Below are 22527 nucleotides of genomic sequence, written 5' to 3' on the forward strand. Positions count from 1 at the left end.
GGTATTCCAGTGTAAACCCTAGTCTGAATACAGGTATATTGGCATAAAGGTGTCATGTTTTGCTATAGTTTGCTTCACTTCCTGATCCAGAATAAGCTATCCTGGCATAAGCACTTGTATACCAGTTTAACCGCATCCACACTGAAGGGAGGCGAAGAGTTTTACTGCTTTAAGTCTACTGGTATAGTTTCTAGTCTTAGACTCTTTTGAAAATTCCAGTCTAGAGAGAGAGATGGAGAAAGAATTTTGAGCTAAATAATTTTGTTGCTTTCTAATTAAGATGCAATTAAACAAACATTTAAAAAAATCCCTCTCCAGGTTTATACAAAGTATTCTGCATTCGCGGATATTTATTTTGGGATTCCTATTTCTTAGCCATGTCATTTCTCTTATGCTGTGCTCTGTTCCAAACCTGCTCCCAGGTTGATAGAACTAACTGACAGTTCTATTGTTCTCATCACCGCAGGACCATAATACCAATCCAATTTCAATTGGAGCCACCATGGCACACGAGATGGGGCATAATTTTGGCATGAATCACGACACTAGCTTCTGCAAATGCAATTCTGGATCTTGTATCATGGCAGCACAACTCAGGTGAGGCATTTGCATCTGCAAAAAGGGAACTACAAAGCCTGTGAGTGCTTTAAAATACAGCTGGGCCCAATCCAAGGCCCACTGATGTCAATGGGAGTCTTTCCATTCGCTTGATTTTGGAGAAGGCTAATAGAGTACTGTTGAAATGGATCTGTGAACTACGCCACAAACAAACACTTACAATAACTGTAACATGTGAAACGATGAGCCCAGAAAGCATGACTCTTCACATGTTTGTGGTGAGACAGAACTTACCCAGTCTTTGCATATCCTGTTTCATGTCCTGAAAAACTTGCTTGTAACTTAAGTGGATTTCTCTCATAGAGCCACTTGCCCTAGTTATCTGCCTCTCCAATAAGCAGCCAATTGAAAGCATCCCTGAAATTTCCAGCACAATTTTACGTAATCCTTAGTTAAACAAAACACCCACCTCTCCTCAAAAAGAAAAGGAGTACTTGTGGCACCTTAGAGACTAACCAATTTATTTGAGCATAAGCATCCGATGAAGTGAGCTGTAGCTCACGAAAGCTTATGCTCAAATAAATTGGTTAGTCTCTAAGGTGCCACAAGTACTCCTTTTCTTTTTGCGAATACAGACTAACACGGCTGTTACTCTGCCACCTTTCCTCGACATCCAGTATTCACGGTTCCCACAGAGGCTTGCTTAAGAGAAACTTCCCTTTATACTCGTAATGATGGTTCACTTCCTGCTGTTTGTGTTTATCTGCAGAATTGATGTAGACGGGCTTTGTATCATATCCCAGCTGATTAAAATTTGTGTCGACCAAGCTTGACTCCTCTAGAAATGTGGCTTTTCATTCTGTGTAAACTTCCCACTCTTTCTCCTTAATTGTTTCACCAGTGTTTCTCTTACAACCACACGTCCTTTATTCTCTTCCCTTTTGTCATGTTATTTTTCTCCTCTTTTTTTCATACGTCTGAAGAGTGGGTGGTTGTGGCAATGTATTTTTGGTTTAAAAAAAAGAAAAAAAAATATCCCACCACTTTAGTCCATGTGCTAAACTCCAGTAAGAGAGGAGAACTTCCCGAGGTCAAACTATTCAACACCGATTTGAGACTTTAGGATGTTGGTGGTTGAGATATAGAGATCACGGATTAATATTGCTGCCACAGGACCATACTAGGGAAAACTGGGTACTTCAGGTGCCAGAAGTAACCACTGTACACACTTGTCTTATAGAGCCAGGAATTTATGATCTAAGAAGATGCTCTCTCCATGTTGTCAGTATCTCCAAAAAAGTTTTTTTTTTTTAAAATTTTCACCCCAACAAAAATATTTGTCAATGCCCAGAAATTAAACTAAACTTTCCAGGTTTTTAAAGAGTATTTGGGGAAACCACTGTATTTGATTAACTGGGACGAGGGCACTCATTTCATTCATGTCCTATACGCTCTGTGTGTTGTGTGTAATTGGTTGTCACTGAAATAATGTTGATTCATCTATGCAGCTATAACATCCCAAAGGATTTTACTGCATGCAGCCTCCAGGATTTTCAGAAATACCTATTGAACCGAACACCAATGTGCATCACCAATATGCCTGCACTGAAAGACATAGTAGCAACCCCGGTTTGTGGGAACAACTTTGTAGAGAAAGGAGAAGAGTGTGACTGTGGAACTCCAGAGGTACCTGTGAATAGTTGTGAAAAAATAATATTTATCTAGGGGTAGAAACTCTACAGAAGCTTCTGGCTCTTTGAACGTAGCCTTGTTTTTTAAGTCCACCTCACTCTTCCACAAGTAACCCCTGATTGCCCAGAAGTCTTGGGAGAAGGTCTGAAACCTTCTGCTACTTGAGGGTGCAGAAAACTCAGAGCTGCAAAGAAGGTGCCAGATTCTCTATTGCTCTGCCCTTTGTGTAGCCAGTTAGCCTAGTGCAACGAGGTTATGAAATGCTACGACTTCGATTCATACCTTCCAGCTGTCCCAGGTTTCATGGGACTGTTCCACTTTGACCCACAAACCCGGGTAAAGCGACTCTGGGCTCGGCTTTCCATTCTGGGCTGCAAGCATTATGACCCGCTCCCTGTCCCCCCCTTCTCCTCCCTGGCAGCCTCTCCCCTCCCTACGCTCCTATTCTCTCCTCACTCCCAGCTTTGCCCCTTCACTAGCCTTTCACAACTCCTCCCTTCCATAAACCAGGCATGTGCTCAGACCACCGGAGCCAAGCCCAGCCAGCCCTGCAGGACAGGAACTGCAGGTGCTACCAGCACTGGGTGAGTGCAGGGCGAACTTGCAGCTCCCTCGTGTCACCCCAGTAGCGCCCCCCCTCCCCCCCGCCAGCATCCCACCCCTGGGGGCAGGACCTGTCCCACTTTAGCCACTGGCAAATGTTGGGAGGTGTGCTGATTTGGTAGCATTTCCCATCCACTTTGCAATTACCCCTACAACAAGGCTTCTTTACACTGCCTGGGTTGTGCAAAGGAACCTTAGTGTAATTGAAAATGAGGCCCTTGGTCTTCAACCCTGAGAAGCAGAGGACCTGTGGAGGAGGGAAGGTTACTGGTCTGGCAAAGGGGGACCTTCAGTCAGTGTTGCCTTGGGGAGCTCAGAACGCACCTTAAATTAACCCTAATCTTCAATTAACCCAGCGTTACGGTTTGTTGAGCTTTACACATTTCTGAAGTATAGCTGGAAGAATCAAGGTTGACTCAAATGTACATTAGCCCAAATGAAATAATTTTCTTGCTCGCTCCCAGAATTAACTTCTGCCAGAATATGCTTCAGTAGCATTTTTCCATGGAATATCCATTCAAATGCCACGAGACACACAGTACAGTCATTAGGGCCACAAAAAACAGTCTTGAAGCTAGTGTGGAAACTTATTTCTAAGAACACCGAGTTTCCAGCCGATTGTCAAGGCAGAATGCGTGTATTGGGGGACAGCAGAAAGCTGAGTGGTGAGGCTGAGCTGAATTGTAAGCCGATTCAGTTACAATAAGGAAGAGCCGTATGTGATCTGTGCCGAAGGAAAAAAAAAAAACCCAAAAAACACAAAACCAGCCGTTCCCTGCACCACTTGATTCTGCAATTTTATAATCAAGCATGCTTCGTTGTCACGCACAATCCTCCTGAAGAATGATTAGTATCAGTTTGCTTTGCCGTAAAGCCATTTTAGATACGTGTTGCACAAATGCATCTCGTTCTCTCTCTTTAAGTGAAGTACAGGCCGTCCTATCAGAAATGTGCTACTGGGAAAAAACAAAACAAAACAAAACACAGAGCACTGTACCATGCCAGTAATTTTCTCTGTGATTGTTTCACAGGAATGCACAAATATCTGCTGTGAAGCTGCGACGTGCAAGCTGAAGCCGAATGCTAAATGTGGATTTGGAGAGTGCTGTGAAAACTGCCAAGTGAGACCCCTTTTGATCTCAGCTGTTTCTTTGGGTTTTGGTGGGGTTTTGGGGCAAGGCAGGAGGACCCCTTTAAAATGGAACAATGGCTGTTGTTTATCTCTGATGCAGCATTATAACAAAAATCATACTTTGCACTTCTCAAGCACCTTCCATTGGAGTACCTCAAAGTGGTTGATTAATTCAACCCAATGTTAATTAACTTAACCTCTCAGCATTCCCCATCTCTCCAGACAGGTAAACTGACGCATGGAGCACCAGATTCTCAGCTGGTATAAACTGACATAGCTCCATTGAAGTCAGTGGAACCACCCTAGTTTACACCCACTGAAGCTGTGGCCCAGAAAGTTTATGTGACTCATACAGTGTGGCTGTGGAAGACACAGGAATAAAATCCACATCCGACTCTCATGCTTGTATCTTAACCACAAGATCATCCATTTCCCTTATATCCTACTAAGTCATGGGTGGCAACGGTATGTTAAGGACAACTAAATAATCACAGGGCTCTTCTCCAAAGAGCTTGCAGTCCAACTTCGCCATAACACAGCCAGGAGTGGTTAGAAAAGGTGTGTAAGGGAGAGCATAGGAGGTTCACAATGCATCGTTGCCACTGCAGCAAGCTCCATGGCTGTCTCTGTGTAATATGCTGAGTACCTTCTACTAGAAACTGCGAAGTATTTTAATCTGCATTATTATTAACACCCATTGTGCTGGGTTTGCCGCATCTCTGATTCTCATAGTATGATGCAGCGTATATTTTCCAGCCTTCTTTAAAATGGCAGTAGCTTAACCCAGGATGTCTCTGAATCTCATTGGAAATAACGGTAGCCAGCAAATAACTGATCTGCACCAAAGCTAAAATAATCCTCTCCCTGGAAATTATATCAGGTGTTTGAAAGCAATGACACATGACACTTAAAGGTCACTCGCGAGAAGCATTTTATAGCTAGCAGCAGTGAGTTTATAGGATGGCTGCCAATGTCACTGATTAGCAGGCTCAATGAAAGGGCCCGATTATGCAGTCATTATATATGCAGAAGTCCCACTGATTTCTCTGGGAATTGGAAGTTCTACTAGTTTCAATGAGGGAGGCATGCATGGAAGGACTGCACAATTGGTTCGAGGTGGCCTGGTTTTCAGAGCTACCAAACACTCACCCTTTGCCCTTAATGGGTAACATGGGTGATCAGACCGTGAGAGACTTCTAAGTCCTATTCAGCCCTGGGATAAGTCCATTGCTGGGTATTTTAAATGACATGGGGGAATGGCATGTCTAAAACCACTGCTCTCTCTTTCTGCTACAGATTAAAAAAGCAGGGACTCTTTGCCGACCGATAAAGCACGACTGTGACCTGCCCGAGCTGTGTACTGGCCAGTCCCACCAGTGCCCAGTGGATCGATTCAGAGTCAATGGATACCCTTGCAGAGATGGCCAGGGTTACTGTTACATGGGGAAATGCCCCACCCTGCAGAGCCAATGCATTGCTCTTTGGGGATCAGGTGAGTGGATGCTGTCATTAAATTAATCAGATTGTTTAAGGTGAGGGGGACAGTTCAGGACAGATTTGTGACAATTTGTCAAGTACCTTTTGAGAATGGGAGCCAACACGTCAATGTAACTGTGCTATGATGTTATGCAGGTGTGGTCCTAGCGTCTTAACATTCCACCTGTTGTGGAAGGGGCTATATTTACAGCACTCTATTTAATTTATTGTCAGCCCAGTTTATCATCAGGATTAACTGGTTTTTACAAGTATTCAATTACCACTTTCCCAGCATGGCAAAAAATGTGTCTAAGACATGGAGGGGGAGTAGTTTTAAGCTTTTTTTCCCATTGGAGAACCTGCTTAATCTCCTTTTCTCATAGTCACATTCATTTAGAAAACAAAGCCAACAGAAACTTCTCTGAAATCTGTTAATACTTCCTTAAAAAAAAAAAAAAAAAAAAAAAAAAAAGAGAGAGAACTTCCCTTTTCTGTCCTAATGCCTCAGCACAGAGTTATTGGTACTAAGGTTCCTTGCGTGTACAAACCCCATAGCTTTTCTTGCACCCTATTGGTAGGTCAAATGGTTGATGGTGGCCGGGTTTCAGACCACAGGGGTGTGAAGTGCAGTGTGTATTAGCATGCGCTGGTGTGCTGTTCTATAATTGCCCCATGTGGACACTTCCAGCGCGAACTAAAAGGTCCAGGATCCCGAACTAGGTATCTTTTAATTTGCGCCAACGGTGTCCACCCAGGGGAGCTATAGCATAGCATTGTAGTCCAAACTGCAGGGCCATGTAGATAAGTACCAAAGGCACCCTTAATGAGGAGTAAGGGTGAGCTGTAGCTCACGAAAGCTTATGCTTAAATAAATTTGTTCGTCTCTAAAGTGCCACAAGTACTCCTTTTCTTTTTGCGAATACAGACTAACACGGCTGCTACTCTGAAAGGTGTCCACACAGGAAGTTAGTGCAGAGTAGCTACTGGGCTTTAAATTCACACCCTAGCTCACTCCCCGCTAACTTTCCTTTGTAGACAAACCCTCAGTATTTGCAGCTGCTTGATCACACATCTTCACTCCTCCCCCAAAGAAGAAGGAAAAAAGCTTTAAAGATTTCATTCCATGTGGGGGTTTTTGGTTGTTGGGCCATGTGTGCTTAAATCTAGTATTTTTACGCCACCACTGCATCTGACGATCCCTACCAGTTTCATAAGCTCAGTGCCACATTTCAGACACTTTCTAATATGCATTTCTGGGGAAAGAGGAAGTTGGAAAACTCCTCCTCTTTTGCACAATGTTGGGGAAAAAGGTAGTCTGGCAGTGGGTGGGGAATTTACATGATAAATTGAGGCCATTTCTCTGTTTTCACACTGATGTGATGATGATTATGCTCCCTTTTTACTTAGCGATAAAAATTTGTTTTTGTGGCACTACAGGGCAGGGAGAGCAAACAAGACACCATTCTCCCTTGCTTGTTAGGGACAAATTATAAGCTAGGTTCCAACTGCAGGGTCTTCATTACTGACGATATTTTAGAAGACAAAAAACTCAAATGAATCTTTACAGCATAAACGTATTGTGCTTGTTGTCTTAACACGCAGCCATCAGAAACATCAGCTGCTCTTCACTGGGTATTAGTGTCATCACACCAAGCAACTCCAATGTGCAAGGCACCGGGCAAACACACAGTAAGAGACAGTCCCTGTTCCAAAGAGCTTATAGTTGAAATAGGCAATGCAAACCAGGGGGCAGAGGTACAGAGAGCGGTATGGACATGGCCAAGGCCACACAGCAGGCCAGTGGCAAGCTGGGAATAGACCCAAGGTCTCCTGACTTACACTCCAGTGCCCTACTCACTGGACCACACTCAACTCACAGTTTAAGACACTAAAGGCGTAGCTGCAAATGTTGCCCTCATTTATAGCCATGCAACCCCGCGTTTATATAGGTTTACATGGGACTGGATCCTCCGCTATGTGCAAAGAACACACAGTGCAGGCTGGGGACGAGGCAGAGAACAGAGGGGTGAAGGTCTGCATAAAGCTCACCTTTGCCCTCCCCTAAACTCGGTCCACTAGCCTGGTCCTCCAGTGTAATCTAGAGCCAGCTGAAGTTCCATCATGGACCTCAAGGAGTCAAAATGAAAAGCTGGGGATTGGCATGTCCCAGCCATGCCCTCTGGCCACACACCCCTGAATGTACTTTATCCCTCATCTATTTTTTACGTAGATATGCTAGCACCTAGAACATCCTGGGTGCTACTGTAGTCCAGGATACATTTGAGTGATGTGCCACTGCAAATCCGATTACACGTGTGTGATGTCAACAGAATGAATGGATCATTTCCTCAGCTGGTGAGGTCAATGGAGCTCCACCACTTTTCCATCAGCAGAGGATCTGGCCCAGGGCATACTGTTTTCCATGCTCTTCATGGCTTTTCTGTCTTTTTTGCCTCCTTCCCAGGTGCTACAGTAGCTGTAGACTCTTGTTATAAGACTAACCAGAATGGAGTTTATTATGGACACTGCAAAAAGGTGAATGGCACATTCATCCCCTGTGCAAAAAAGTAAGCAAAAAAGTACTTACCTTGTTGAAGTCTGGGGGGTTCTAGGAAATAGGTAATTCATGTCCATGTGAAGAGGCAAAAAACTAGGATAACTCTCTTCTAGCAGCTCTTCCTTTCATATTGGGGCTGGTTTGCTTTTCTCTTTTTAACCTGGATGTTGCAGTAAAGCAGGGCAGTTTCTGATGGAAAGAGAGAAGTACAGTTTCTAAATACAATTCTGATTCAGGTAAAGACAGCATAATAAACTAGAGTGAGATCAGTCAGAGAGAGAAGCTTTTGAGAAAGGAAGAATGAACCCGAAGAGAATCAGAGGCTGGGTTCAGTTAAATTAAGCATTCTGTCCTGCAAAGTAGTGTGAGGATCCTCAATTCCCCTGGAAGTCAGTGAGAATTGAGCACCAGGACTTGTCTACACACAGACTGGAGCTGAAATAATAAGGGTTATAATTCAAATCTTTAGTTATTTCAGTTCTAGTCTGTGTATGGACTCAGGGATATGACATCTAGGTATGCTGTGCTCTGACATTCTAGAAGATAAGCAAGTGTTTTCCTCCCAGAGATATACAGTGTGGGAAGTTATTCTGTACTGGTGGTTCACGAATGCCTACAGCTGGAAACCTACTATCTTTCGACTCATGCAAAGGCAGTTTTCCTAATGACAATAATGAAGACACAGGCATGGTCGCTGCTGGAACTAAATGTGGTGATGGAATGGTTAGTGAAAGAAGTTTTTATCCCCCAGTAGTTTCTGTTCCATTCATTTCATTAGCTGTTTCTTGTTTATAGCACAGACACTCTTGCAAGACAAAAAGGACTTTAAAAAAAGTCCTATTCAAAGTGACTCAACTCCGTAAAGTCTGATTTTTCTACCATCTCACTCTTTGTGCCATCATTTATTCCTGTACAAAGTGAGTGTAAAGTGCTACCTTCTGATTTGGATGCATTTTACAGTCTGCACTGGTATAAAGTTACTGATGGAGAATCAGGCATGTGGAGTTTAAGGTGTCTAAAGCTGATAAGAATGTGACTTATTATTTGTACAGTATACTCCCATTTATTCAAACGTCTGCATTCTCCAAATCCCTTCCTCGTCCCTGACCCCAAAACAACTGCCCGTATGCAAACCCCACAGTTAGCCACCCTGCCCAGCTGCTGGAATGCACCCCCCCCACACAGTGGAACCCCCTGCCCAGCTGCTGGAATGCCCCTCCTGCCCCCGCAGTGGAACCCCCTGCCCAGCTGCCGGAATGCACCCCCCCCTCAATGGAACCCCCTGCCCAGCTGCCGGAATGCACCCCCCCCCGCAGTGGAACCCCCTGCCCAGCTGCCGGAATGCACCCCCCCCCGCAGTGGAACCCCCTGCCCAGCTGCCGGAATGCACACCCCCCAATGGAACCGCCTGCCAACTATGCCCCGCTGCCTGCATGAACATCGCCTCCTCCCTGCACCTGTAGCGTGAAGATGCTCCTCACCCAGTCAATAGTGTAGCTCTGGCTGATGCAGCACTGAGATGTGCAGCTCCCTCTTCAGTGCACCCTCCACTCTGCTCCCCAGGCGGCCTGCAGGAGCCACTGTTGGGGCACACATGCACTGAGCCGAGCAGCTGCAAGAGGAGCCCAGGTGCTAGGGAGTCTACTGCCTTGCGGCTACTGCGCATGCAGAGTGATAACAGCGAAGTCTATACCCTGTCCAACTGTTTCTGACTGCAAGAGAGAACACTAGGGGGGCTGGGATGAAAGGCTGCCCTCTTGATTATCCCAACACCTGATTATCCAAATGAAATCTATGGGCCCCCCGCCCAGGCTATTCAGATAAACGGGAAGATGCTGTATTGTGGTAGTTTCTCAGTGCTCTAGTCACAGACCAGAACCCCATTGTGCTAGGTGCTGTACAAAACACAGAACATGATATATCAAAGATCGAGTAACACCTGTTAGCCACATCTGGTACAGTAAAAGCTGGTTTGGAAAACAGGGAAGGGGGAATATTGATACACACACACACACACACACTTTCCCTTTTTTGTAATCTATTCAAAATTTCAATGAAAAATGACATCAAAATTTCAAGTTCTGTAACATTTCTACCAACCCTGGGTACAATGAAATAACGCTTTGGGCCCGATCTTCATTTACATGAAGTCCCCTGTATGCTGCTGTAGCTTGAAATGTGGAGTAAATATAATTGACTTCCACTTTAACGCCCTTTTACACTGCTATAGCAGTGCACAGTGGTCTTGGTGTAACTGAGAATCATGCTATTTTTCTTTATACAGTGTCTGATTCTTAGTTATATTAAGGACCCTTTACACCTCGGGGCCCTTAATGCCTATGTAAAATACATTTGTACACACACTTTAATGCCCCTTTACACTGCTCACCACATTACAATTGACACAATTATTACACAGTGATGCAATTTATGAAAGCTGAAAGTCCCTTCTTGTTGATCACACATGCACTTTGAATTTCAGGTGTGCAGCAAGGGACAATGTGTTGATATCGAGAGAGCCTACAAGTCAACCAACTGTTCCGCCAAGTGCAACGGACATGCTGTAAGATCTGAGTCTTATTGCCAAGGACACTAAGAAAAGCTCTTGTGTGTGGACTAAAGCCCAGTTTTGATATTACAGTAACAGCTATAGGATTTTTTAAGTCCAGGGGGGTTGGCAATGTGTGATCAAATGAAAGAATCCAGATGAACTGAGTCCGAAACGTCCTGTGGTTTCACAGGAGCACACGTAACCCAATAATATATCAGTACCTTTGCTAAGGAGATCACATACAATGATAGCGTAAATGATTTTCAGGAGGGATCTTAATCCTTGGGTAGCAAACTGGATTGGAAATCAGGAGACCTGGGCTCTATCCCTAGGAAAAATTCACACCTCTGAGCAATGTAGTTACGTCGATCTAAATTTTAAGTGTAGACCAGGCCTTATGCCTCCTTTACAAAATGCTCAGAGGTCTAGAGATGTAGGGCCTAATTCTCTGCTGCCACACACCTTGTGTAGTAATTTACATTGGTGTAAAATGCTACCGAGATGGACACGGAGCACTCTACATTTGCTTTGCACAAGGGTACGTGACTGTACAAGGTGCAGGAGAGTGGAGAATCAGGCCTGTGAAAGTGCATTGTAAGAAGTCAGTACTATCATTATGTGAGCTAACTTCTCATCTATCTGAATAGGAATTTTACACTTCACTGCAGCGGGCCCCATCATTGGAAGCCTGATTCAAAGCCCACTGAAGGCAATGGAAAGATCCCCGTGGACTTTAATGGGCTGTCAATCCTGCTGATATATTTATGTATAATAAATAGGCCAAATTCTGATCTTACACTGGTATAAACGTGGATTAACACTAGCCACGGGCATTAAGCTAGCTTCTTCACTCTCTTGACTCTGGTTTAAAGACTAATATCAGACCTCTGTTCTCCTAGGTGTGTGACCATGAACTGCAATGCCAGTGTGAAGAAGGATGGGCACCGCCCAGCTGTGACAGTACCACAACAGTTCAGTGTGAGTAGGCTGTGATAAATATGATCAAGCGAGACACTGGTCAGCCCATAAACTGCAGGCCAAACAGAGCTGGCGTGAGCTGCACAGCTCCACTGACTTTAGAGGAACAACAACGGGGATTCGCTCCAGCTGAAGCTATGACCATAAGGGCTTGCCTACACTTACAGCAGCGCTTCAGTGAAGACGCTAGCTATGCTGACGGGAGGGGTTTGCCCATCAGGGTAGGTGGCCCAGCTCCTGAGAGACAGTAGCTCGGGTGATGGGAGAATTCTCCCATTGACCGAGTGCTATCTGCCCCAGGAGTTAGGTCGGTTTAACTATGTCACTCAGGGGTGTGGATTTTTCAGAGCCCTGAGCAACGCGGTTACACCAACCTAAGTTCCTAGTGTAGACCAGGATACAGCACCTTCATTCCCCTTTGTATCTCTGCATGTCCGTCATCGCTGCTTATTTGAGTGACTAAAAAAAGCGGTTACTTCTGATAGCCCTAAAGAATTGACACATCTCTGGGTGGGGGGGGGGGAGAGGGGCAGGCTCTGTCTTCACTGCTTAAAAATGTGTTTTTTTACACCTGTACAATCCTGGTAGAGACGATCTCCCTGTAGTTTTTACCACAAAGTAGCTCGGCAAGGACAACGCTAAACGGCTTGCCCGTGGTTGACTTCTTGTAATTTTGCTTCGTGGTAAAACTACGGTGTGTTTTCTCCACTAGAACTTTACAGCAGAATAGCTAATATGTTAGTCACCCCATGGCAGAAACAGCTTTTTAAGCAGTGAAGACAAAGCCCCAGACTCATTCCTGCCTTCAAGTTATCTACAACAAAATTAAAAGCTAGATTACAGTCAGAGGGGGGTTACATGCAGAACTGGTGTAAGCAGCTGAAAACCCACTGTGGTTGGTTAGAGGAAAACCTCCTACACCAATTCTGAACTTGGTCCAGAGTCCCACAGAAGCGCTGTGAGGATTCGTGAGTATGTGCAAAGTGCTTCGAAGAGAGAAAGCACCCAAACATACTGAATTTTATTATTAAGGTCCTCACCTGCCCTCTCCCCAACTTTTGTTATTCAATAGGAAACTTTTTAAGATCATTGTGTGCAAGAATGAGCTTGAAGACTCAGTTCTGAGTACCAACAATCTGACATTACACATACCCAGGAGAGGCACTGGGGAGGCAGGGAATTGTGTCTCAGAGACACCGTTCCAAATCACCATTTCTCTGGACTTCCATCTGTCATTGGTTGGAGAAATATGCTGTGTCAGCCTTTCTATGACACATCCTCTTCCTCCTCCTGGCAGCCATCTGGCTGACACAATGTCCTGACCTACTCCCCAACCTTCTGCCCATCTTGCTAGTGAGGTGATGAGTGAATATCGAGCAGCCGTGCAATTCTTGTTCTCCCCTTACATGCACAGACCCAGGATCCAGCTAGACACAGCACTACGCAGTCATGCAGAAGAATGGGCTGGAGTCTCCCTCGTGTGGCCGCTTTTGATTGGAATGCAATTTAGCCTTAAGAAAGCCCTTAGCGTGGGAAAATGATGATGCCATATCTACATGCCTTTGTTACATCTCAGTGTTGTCGCAAAACAGTCACGTGTTGCAATGTATCATCCCTGCAGATTTCGCCATCGTTGCCGGTGTGCTAGCTGCCCTTGCCATCATTGTGATAGTCGCTGCTTTAATCATCCGCTACCGAAATGCTAAGAAGAAGCAAGCTCAGAGGTACAATGTTTATCCTTTTGGAATAAAAAAAATCTTGAAGGAATTAAGGCTGGAGCTTTTCAATAGGAGATGGGCTCCTCGCTCCCACAGGCTTCTCTGAAAAGTGCAGGAAGGATGGGAGATGTTAACCCTGGGACCTGAAAGTGCCATGGTCTCACCCCAACCTCTCAGGACTAATTAATGTCCATACATTGCTCTTTAAAAAAAGTAAAAGTAAACAATAGTAAGCCAGCTATTTAAACTCAACATGTGGAACGCTTTCCATGGTATAATGTCTTTTTTTTTTTTTAAGACAATCGAGATAACACATACAAACCGAAGTGCAAATTATAATGTCTTTGTAGTGGCCAGAGCAAAGGTGTATCTGGAGAGACAAACCAAGGCTTCTCAGGGAAAGTACAGAACAGAAGACCGAACGCTGCACCCGGGGTACCTGTCCAGGTGAGAATCTGGATGTATGGCTGAGTTACAGACTGCTTGGTGCTCTGCTTATATTCTGCCATCACTGTAATAGAGTGGCTAAAATTTCAAAACTTACCTGCAGTTACTTAATAATGGGTTACCTAGGGAGGTGGTGGAATCTCCATACTTAGAGGTTTTTTTAGGTCTGGCTTGGCAAAGCCCTGGCTGGGATGACTTAGTTGGTGTTGGTCCTGCTTTGAGCAGGGGAGTTGGACTAGATGACCTCCTAAGGTCTCTTCCAACCCTAATATTCTATGATTAATAAGGGCCTGAGTCTAAAGATTAATCTAGTGATTAGAGCAAAGAGCTTGGAATCACAACTCCTGGGTTCTGTTCCCAGCTCTGGTAGGGTGGGAGCGCAGCCTAGTGGGTAGACCATTTGGCTTAGAGAGTCTAATTTCTGTACTTTGTCAGTCTGGAGCGAGGGGTTGCGAGCAAAATCAATAAGCAAGATAAAGATTTTAAAGTAAGGCTCATATCAAGTTTCTTCTCTTTTCCTGTTTTCAGGTCCACAACACAAGATTCCTCCTTCCCACTCCTCCACACCAGGCAAACAAGCCACAAGCCTATGTTGTGAGCACAGCCGGAGACTGTTTTCTTTTTTAAAATCAATTTTATTTTTGATAAGGCTGAACACAGCATTCAAAGGGATGTAATGGTCAGCCACAGCTGGGGCCAGATCCCAAGTCCATCAAAAGTGGAATGACTTCCATTGATGACGGTGGACTTTGGATCAGGCCCCTCTCTGTTCTTTCAGGGCTAACATAGATGGCTAGAAAGGGGAATAATGCTGCCCAAACCCGCCATCTATAATATATTCATATCCAAACAAACACATTCCTTGCAAAATGGGCACTGCCAGCTCATCGATGGATTATAGATCTCAGTCTAGCAAAGCACTCAAGTTCCTACTTAGCCAATCTGTTAATGATCTGCTTATTCAAAGAGACTATTCATATGCTTAAAGTTAAGCATATGCCTAAGGGCTTTGCTCAGTCATGAACAACGAACTTGCAACAGACAGAAAATAATTGAATAGCTGCCCAACAGTGTGAGCTCCCATCTGGCCTTTAATTGCTCGCAGCAGTGGATATAAATCAGAAATAGGGGATCTGTGCACAAGAAAAGGTGAAAATACTCTCAACCTTTTCGTATTTCTCTCATTTTGCTGAAGAACGGAGCCCATTTCGCAGAAAAGTTTGCCAGGCTTCAAAGTTTTCACAGGAAAACGGACCCTTTCAAAATTCAAAGTCTAACACTGAAATCTTAAGCTTTTGATGCAAAGACAGTAAATTCAAATTTTGCTGGAAAGAAAAATGTAATGGGTGTGAAGTCACTGGCAACAAACAAACAAAATATACCTTGTGCAAAAATTGCTACCATTTTTGCTTAGCTCCAATATACTTTAATAAGTTTTGGAGAACTCTTTGCTCCTCGATGATGGGTGTCTAACTCCCATTAATGCTAACAGGGGACTTGCATGTGCATATCATGGAAGAATAGGCCTCAGAGAGTAGAAGATCATCATCACATATTTTGATAGGCTACTGATCCGTAATATCTACATGCGCAACTGCAAAGCATCTCAGGTCTACAGACTCCTACACCAATTTTCCATTCAATTCCACAGTATGTCCACGCCAGTCTTCTGTTTGTCTGCTTGATGGACTTGTTTCTGTGCACCTTCATGAGTTTGCTATGAGACCACCTATAAGCTATAAGAGCTTGACACAATGGAAAGACTTCCATTTGCGTCCTAGGCAAGTCCTTTGGATAGATTCAATATGCAAAACCATTTTGTAAATATCGGCCAAGAAATCAGACTGAGCACTGGGCCCGATTCCACAAAATGCTGAGTGCCCTCATCATCTACTCCTGGACGCTCAGCATCACACAGTGGGTGATTTGTATCTTTCAAGACTGGCCCTATTGTGATTAGAAATTGGCCCAAAACAAAGCTCTAGATCTAAACAATCCCTAAAGCTTTGGGAAACTTGTCCCCCTCCCCCAGTCCAAATTTCTGCGTTTCGGACCCATCTCGAGTGGTGACATCTGAGCCAGAGCAAAATAATCTCGGCACTACAATCATTAGAGTTCATAGATTTGAATATTTAAGGCTGCAAGAAGAGCATACACCTTAAAGAATGCTTATTGGATTGGATTTATCTTTGTATTTATAAAAACACGCCTCTCCCATCTTCAGGTGCATGCTCATCAATTATAAAGTAATTGAAACACAAATAGTTAAATTGATATGTCAGCTCCAACGGATTAAAGAGACGACCAGGACAAAAACTCCAACTTCAGTTTGTCACCACATCCCCTCTGGAAAAAGCTTGGGGAAATGGATAGGTTTTTATCAGTAGTGTCCTGGAAGTCAAATACTACAATCTGTGCTGTATTCGGCTGTTTAATGTTGAAAGCTCAGTATGTTGTCAGCCATAAACCTGTAAACTGCCTTTTTTCCCCCTGCAACACTAACATATTATAACTTATTGTTGCTCCCTAGAATATCCCAGAGGAGAGATCCAATGGCAGGCCAGCCATCCACCAAAATACAAAAATGGTAAGAACCTCATAAGTGGATTTAAAGAAGAAGAGTGACATCCTGGTCCCGTTGAAATCAATGGCAAAACTCCCAACGACTTCAATGCAGCCAGGATTTCATCTCTAGACTTGTAAGGCTGGGGCAATTCTGAATAAGGGACAGAGGCCTCTCCCTCTCTCTCTCTCACACACACACACACACGATCTCTCAGCGTAAACATATTTTTTATTTTCTTCTTTTTCAGCCTATCGTAAAGCCAACCATTCCACCACCTCCAGTTCCTACTGCCAAACCAGCCTTTACTCCTGTCATGGGCAATTCGGTAAGTAGACTTCCATAATCCTGGTCCATTCTTTTCTCATGGATCTTATCTAATCAAGTTACACGTGATATAATCATGATGCAGTGGACACTGGCCAGTGTTTTCAGTTTCATGGTTAAAACTGATGGAAGCTAATTAGATTGTAACTCTTTGGGGAGGGGCCATCTTTTTGTTGTTCTGTGTTTGTAAAGCACCTAGCACAATGGGGTCCTAATCCGTGACTGGGATGGTGAGTGATACAAATACCTAATATATTAAAATTATTTATTATGTCCCATTTTTGCAGTGTTCCTATGTATGTCGAGTAGTCACTAAAATTGCCTCAGATGTACTGAAAGGGCAGGACCAGGAGAGTAGGTCATCAATAATTTTTTAATAAAATTCAGGGGGAAAGAATTTTAAACACAGTGGGCCTAGTTTGCATTTACACTAAGGCCACATCGCACTAACACAGCAGTATAAAAGCACCTTTGGTGTAAATGAGAAAGGCCAGAAAGTTTGCCTAAAAAGCAAAATACACAACCAAACCCAAGCAAACAACACTCAAACTCTTGCTGCCCGAGGGCTTGATCCTCCCGTCCTTACTCAGACTAGCAATTTCTACTCCTGCTAGTAATCCCACCACAGTCAATGCTACTGCTTGCATGAGCAAGGATTTTTCATTAAGGTTTCAATTCAGCAAAGCACAAGCATGTGTTCAAAGTTAAGCGCAAGTCCCATTGACTTCAAATGGGACCTAAGTGCATGCTTAAAGTTCAGCATGTGCTTAAGTGCTATCCAAAATAGAGATGCTTTCCTCAGTCATTGCCTCAAGCATGTGCCTGGCTTTAAGCAGCTGAGTAGCCCTATTGAATACCCTTTGCTGATAGAGATGAATTTACATCCCATATGTAAAGCATATACCTCTCTTAGTATTGACACCTCCTCCTCAATTATTGGGAGTGGACCACATCCACCCTGGCTGAATTGGCCTTATCACTGGTTCTCCACTTTCTCTTCATGTGCCAGTATATTTATGCTTGTATCTGTGATTTTCACTCTGTGCGTCTGAAGAAGTGTTTTTTTACCCACAAAAGCTTATGCCCAAACACATTTGTTAGTCTTTAAGGTGCCACCGGGCTCCTCGTTGTTTTCACATGCTCAAGTGCTTTCCAGAATCGGGATCTACGTTTCTGTCTGTTTACATCTGTTGTGTGTGTAGGGCAGGGATCTCAAACTCAAATCACCACAAGGGCCACAGGAGGACTACTAGTACATTGGCCCGAGGGCCGCATCACTGACACCTTTTCATAAAAAGATACAAAAGCCCACACCTCTGCCCCTACCCCGCCCCCTCCACCCCTTCCATAGGTCCCACCCCTGCCCTGCCTCCTCCCACCCCTTCCCCAAAGTCCCCACCCCAACTCTGCCCCCTCCCTGCCCCTAATCCAACCCCTTCCCCAAATCCCCGCCCCTGCCCTGCCCTGCCTCTTCTCCACCTCCTCCCCCGAGCATGCAGCTCCACGCTCCTCCCCCTCCCTCAAGGAAAGGGCTAAGCATCAAACAGCTGGTTGGTGGTGGGAAACGCCTGGAGGTAGGCAGAGGAGCGGGGACGCGGTGCGCTGGGAGGGGAGGGGAGCTTGGCGGCCGCAGGAAATAACTCTGCAGGCCGCGTGTTTGAGACCCCTGGTGTAGGAGGAAAATATTTAGGATCACAATGCTACTTGCTTATTTACTTTTTGTCTCTGGAAAGGTCTTGGTAAATATGGGAGATAACCCCAGTAGCAGCTCAGCTCTGTACTCACTTCAAAAGGGAGGTATAACAACTATATTTTTGTCACAGGTAGCACAGACAAAGTCCACTCCTTCACCAGTCCCAAAGGGCAAACCTGCACCCCCACCACAGGTAACTCAAGTACACCATACATGTGGATATTCCAAGTATGACTGACTGCAAGATAGAGATCAAGATAAATCTTAACACAGTGCTGCCAATTCATGATTTCACTGTGAGCTGCATGATTCTTGGTGTTTTTTTCCCACAAGGCCCTAATAGCTCCTGGAGTCAGGTTACAACAAACTCAAAACCAGTAAGTTTCCAGCACTCATGGCTGTGAAGAAAAGATAAAAAACACGACTCCTTAAAGGCTCAACAACATGAAGGCAAATAAAGGGAATCCAGTCTGGTTAGTTTGCGGGGGAGGTATGGAGGAGTGGTAGAGAGCCAAGATTTTTGGAGAGACAGAGCTGTCAAGACTGTTAGCAGCACAGTCCAGTAGTTGGTATTTAAAATGCTTTTACTTTCTAATTGTCTTCGTCGGTTTGCATTACAGTGCAGGGTTTTAATCCTGTAATAAAAGTACAGGATCTCAGCAGCACTACTCCGCATGTGGTCTAGGCTCTGACCCTGCAAAGAATTATCCCGTGCGCTTAACTTTAAGCGTCTGACTAGTCTCAGCATGTGCACAGGTCTTTGCAGAATCGGTGCCTTTGAATGATGATTCTTTTGCTATATATGAGTACAATGCCGAGCATAATGGGGCCTCTATGTCCTACTGCAATACAAAAATTATTATTATGTAGAACAACTGTGGGCCAGATTTCAATTACCTTTACTCACGCTGAGTAGTATTTTATACAACATGTGATTCAGTGGGACCATTCTCGGAGTAAGGTGTCATTCAGAATGAGTAAGGGTATCAGATCTGGCTCTTAAGAGGGTTGCTGGAATATAGGAACCGGACCATTTACCCATCAAGTCCGGAATCTGCAGCAATGGCTATTCTCTGATGCTGCGGAGGTACGGAAAAAACCCACAATGCATCTCACCACGTTGTGCAATGCTGAGTAGAATTTGTGGAAAATCTTGTGTCAGTCACTTGATTTGTTCCATTTGTTTGTTTTCACTCAGGCTTTAAAACCACCAGTCAAACCCAGAGTATGAAGCTACTGAAGAAGAATGATCAAGATTCCTGACATTCTGAGGGACAGTTTCCATCTCCGTTCACCTTGTGGTTCCTGCCTTTGCCAAGGAAATTATGATCGTTCCACTAACTTTCTTTTTTAAATGGACTGGCAATTTCTTTGAAAGAAAATGTGTTTTTCAAATAATGTTGTAGTCCTTGGATAATGACATCAGCCTGCCATTCCTGGCTTTCCAGAGGAAAAGCCAGGGGAATAGCAAACTGAACTGAGGGGGACCATATGTGAGTTATTAAACCAGCTCAGTATATGTTTTAGGTTGGAATTAAAATAAACATTCTAACTGTCAGGGTGGTTAAGCACTGGAATAAACTGCCTAGGGAGGCTGTGGAATTTCCATCATCGGAGATTTTTAAGAACAAGTTAGACAAACACATCAGGGACGGTCTAGATAATACTTAGTCCTGCCATGAGTGCAGGAGACTGGATTAGATGACCTCTCGAGGTCCCTTCCAGTCCTATGATTCTAGAGTCTAAGATTTGGGAAAGTCTGGTGCGCTGGATTCTGTCTGTAAATTGCAAACTACATGTAAAGTTGAAGGACCATCAAAGTAGCTGGATCAATGGCCCAACATTGCCTTCAGTGGTGAACACCTGATGCTTCAAAAGGATGTGCAAAGCTGTCAAGGGTAGAACAAAATTCCTTCCTGACCCTTGGAGGAAGTCCCCTTTTAACATTGAAGCATGAGGCTGGATTACCCTCCTGTTCGTCAGTTTATTAGCTCTTGCACTGACTGGCAACGCTTGAGATCTGAGAAGTATTTTGGTTCTGAAAAGATCCTTTGGGATTATAGTACCCCTTTATTCTCTACCACTTTAAAGGCCCCACAGTGAGCTATTTTGAGCTGGGAAGATTGGAGACATGGTCAGAGACTGTATTACAGTCAACCAGCTAGCTGCTTGGATCACAATGCTCCTGAAAAGCATGCTTTGCCAGCCTGACATGGAACTTCAGATGCCATAATTGAACTCCAGGGACAATGAAAAAAAATCCCTTAATAAATGGTTTTATTCACCACTTAGTTCCAGAATTATCTCCTCTTCCCCCTTCCCACCCTGCCACATTCCAGCAGAGAAACACTGGTATTTTCTTAATTGTAGGATTACTCTTTGCACTCTGTTGTATTATTGTAAGTTTGCTAATGAGTACTAGGCTGGGCACATTGATTTATTATTGTAAGACTGCTCCTGTGTCTGGGGCTTTGCACACTAGTATGTTACTAGAGGGGTGTTCATTAGTTCTGGGCTGCTGGCACTGCTGTTATTGATACTTGGGGCATTGATATGATTGATGTTACTAGCATCACTATATTTAGGTTAAAGCACATGGGAGTATGTGTCAAGGAAAAAAGATGTTCCAAAAAAATAAGATGAACCTTGTATCCCAAGCACCCAACATTTCATAGAGGTTCCAGTTTGAACCAGGTTTGGTTCTAGGTCACATTCAAAAGCAGAATGGTCCTTTCATTTTCAGAACGGGTTAGGATGTGGTTCGGGATGGCAGATTTACACCACCTGGGCACAAAAGTGTCGCGAAGGGAGATCTTCTCCCGGCTGCAGAACCACCGAAGTGAAGTCATAGCCTTGAATTAGCCTCCACATGAAATCTGGAATTGCATCGTAACTCTAATCCATGCCAGGTCCTGAGCATTCCCTGTTTGGCCTGCTCTTTAAAAAGAGCCATATCCTCAGCTGGTGTAAATCTAAGCTTCGTAGAGGTTAGCGCAGTTGTGCCGGTTTGCACCAGTTGAAATTCTGGCTTACAGTATCTTATTTTGATCGTCAACAGCTAAGTTAAAAAAAAAAAAGGTAGATAGAAGTATTGACCTGCCCACTGTTGTCTCTCTGAAACAAAAACAAGAATGTGAAAAATATCCATTCCTTCTCTTATGCTGTGATTTCCTTTGGGCTGTCAATCAAGCACTGTAACAGAAAGAACCATGCGATGAAATGATAATATTCTGTTACTTGCCTTGTAAGCTGTCAGTTTTGGGTGTACATTTTTTTTAGATTCAACTTCATTGGGAGAACATTTGTGTCTCCCACTTTGGAATCACTTCTTCTCTATTTGTATTCAAAGCTGTATTTAATATAAGCAAGTTTAAACATGGTGTATGGAGATTTTAAAATGTTATTTTTATTACCTATATATAATGTATTTACAAATATTTCTGTCTTAAAATGTTCTAAGAAAAGCAGAGTATTTTTTGTAGAACATCATCAATTGCACATAATACATATAAAAGATGAGTGGGATCATTTATAATCCTATAAAATCCACGGGACTCCAAATTTTGCTCAAACTGCCCAGCAAAGTTTTGTATTAATGCAGTGGGATGGATCTTCAGCTGATGTAAACTGGCATAGTTCCATTGAATCCAGTTTATATTAGGTGAGAAAATGGCCCAATTGCTCTAAAACAGAGAGAACAAAACCCTAAATACTTGATGTAAAAATCTACCTTCTTTCAATTTGTCTATCCAGCTAATTTATATCTAGCTGTTGGCTACATAGATTATCTGACCACAGTCATCACAGTAATTGAGCACTTTGAAATGAGTAAAGCAAATGCCCAATGCTCAAGTGTTGCTTCTCAACTGGACCAGTCTTCCAGACAATAGTGTATGTATGCAGCAGTCGCATATATGTCGCTATCCATATTCACTATAGCATAGACTCCCGGCAGCCACAGCATATAAACGCCAGAGTATATTTGTAGAACCCCATTGTTCTGTTATACAAATGTGACATCTGCTGTTAGAAAGCCTCAACTGCAAGCAGAAAGCAGCCCAAATCTGAGCCTCTAATATACAGGATGGAAGAATACTTATGATGCTTTCAGATGTCAAAACTTCCAGGGCCTGATCCGCAGAGGGTGTAAGTCAGCAAAGTGCCATTAAAAGCCAATGGAGTTACACTGATTTACACCACCTGAGGCTCTGCCCCCAAATATTTGCTATCTT

General features: G+C 43.8%; 1 protein-coding gene across 2 annotated transcripts in view; it reads left to right on the top strand.

Moving 5' to 3' along the window:
* Positions 1-21693, top strand: part of LOC125626317 (zinc metalloproteinase-disintegrin-like NaMP) — a 51348-nt gene extending 29655 nt beyond the window's left edge. Inside the window, exons 11-25 of one of the 2 annotated variants that reach the window (XM_048829103.2) lie at positions 467-597; positions 2067-2244; positions 3885-3974; positions 5282-5477; positions 7926-8028; positions 8585-8741; positions 10501-10581; positions 11469-11547; positions 13169-13271; positions 13616-13712; positions 14241-14306; positions 16243-16299; positions 16526-16603; positions 18426-18488; positions 19494-21693. In XM_048829103.2, coding sequence (XP_048685060.2) covers positions 467-597; positions 2067-2244; positions 3885-3974; positions 5282-5477; positions 7926-8028; positions 8585-8741; positions 10501-10581; positions 11469-11547; positions 13169-13271; positions 13616-13712; positions 14241-14306; positions 16243-16299; positions 16526-16603; positions 18426-18488; positions 19494-19526 — 1512 coding nt within the window. In that variant the 3' untranslated portion in view covers positions 19527-21693. Of the gene's footprint in view, positions 1-466; positions 598-2066; positions 2245-3884; positions 3975-5281; positions 5478-7925; positions 8029-8584; positions 8742-10500; positions 10582-11468; positions 11548-13168; positions 13272-13615; positions 13714-14240; positions 14307-16240; positions 16300-16525; positions 16604-18425; positions 18489-19493 lie in introns of both variants that reach the window. The other variant, XM_075123460.1, reaches the window with a different exon arrangement.
* Positions 21694-22527: the final 834 nt, after the last annotated feature.

Source organism: Caretta caretta, chromosome 26 (genome assembly GCF_965140235.1).
Source record: "Caretta caretta isolate rCarCar2 chromosome 26, rCarCar1.hap1, whole genome shotgun sequence".
NCBI classification, from domain to species: Eukaryota; Metazoa; Chordata; order Testudines; family Cheloniidae; genus Caretta; species Caretta caretta.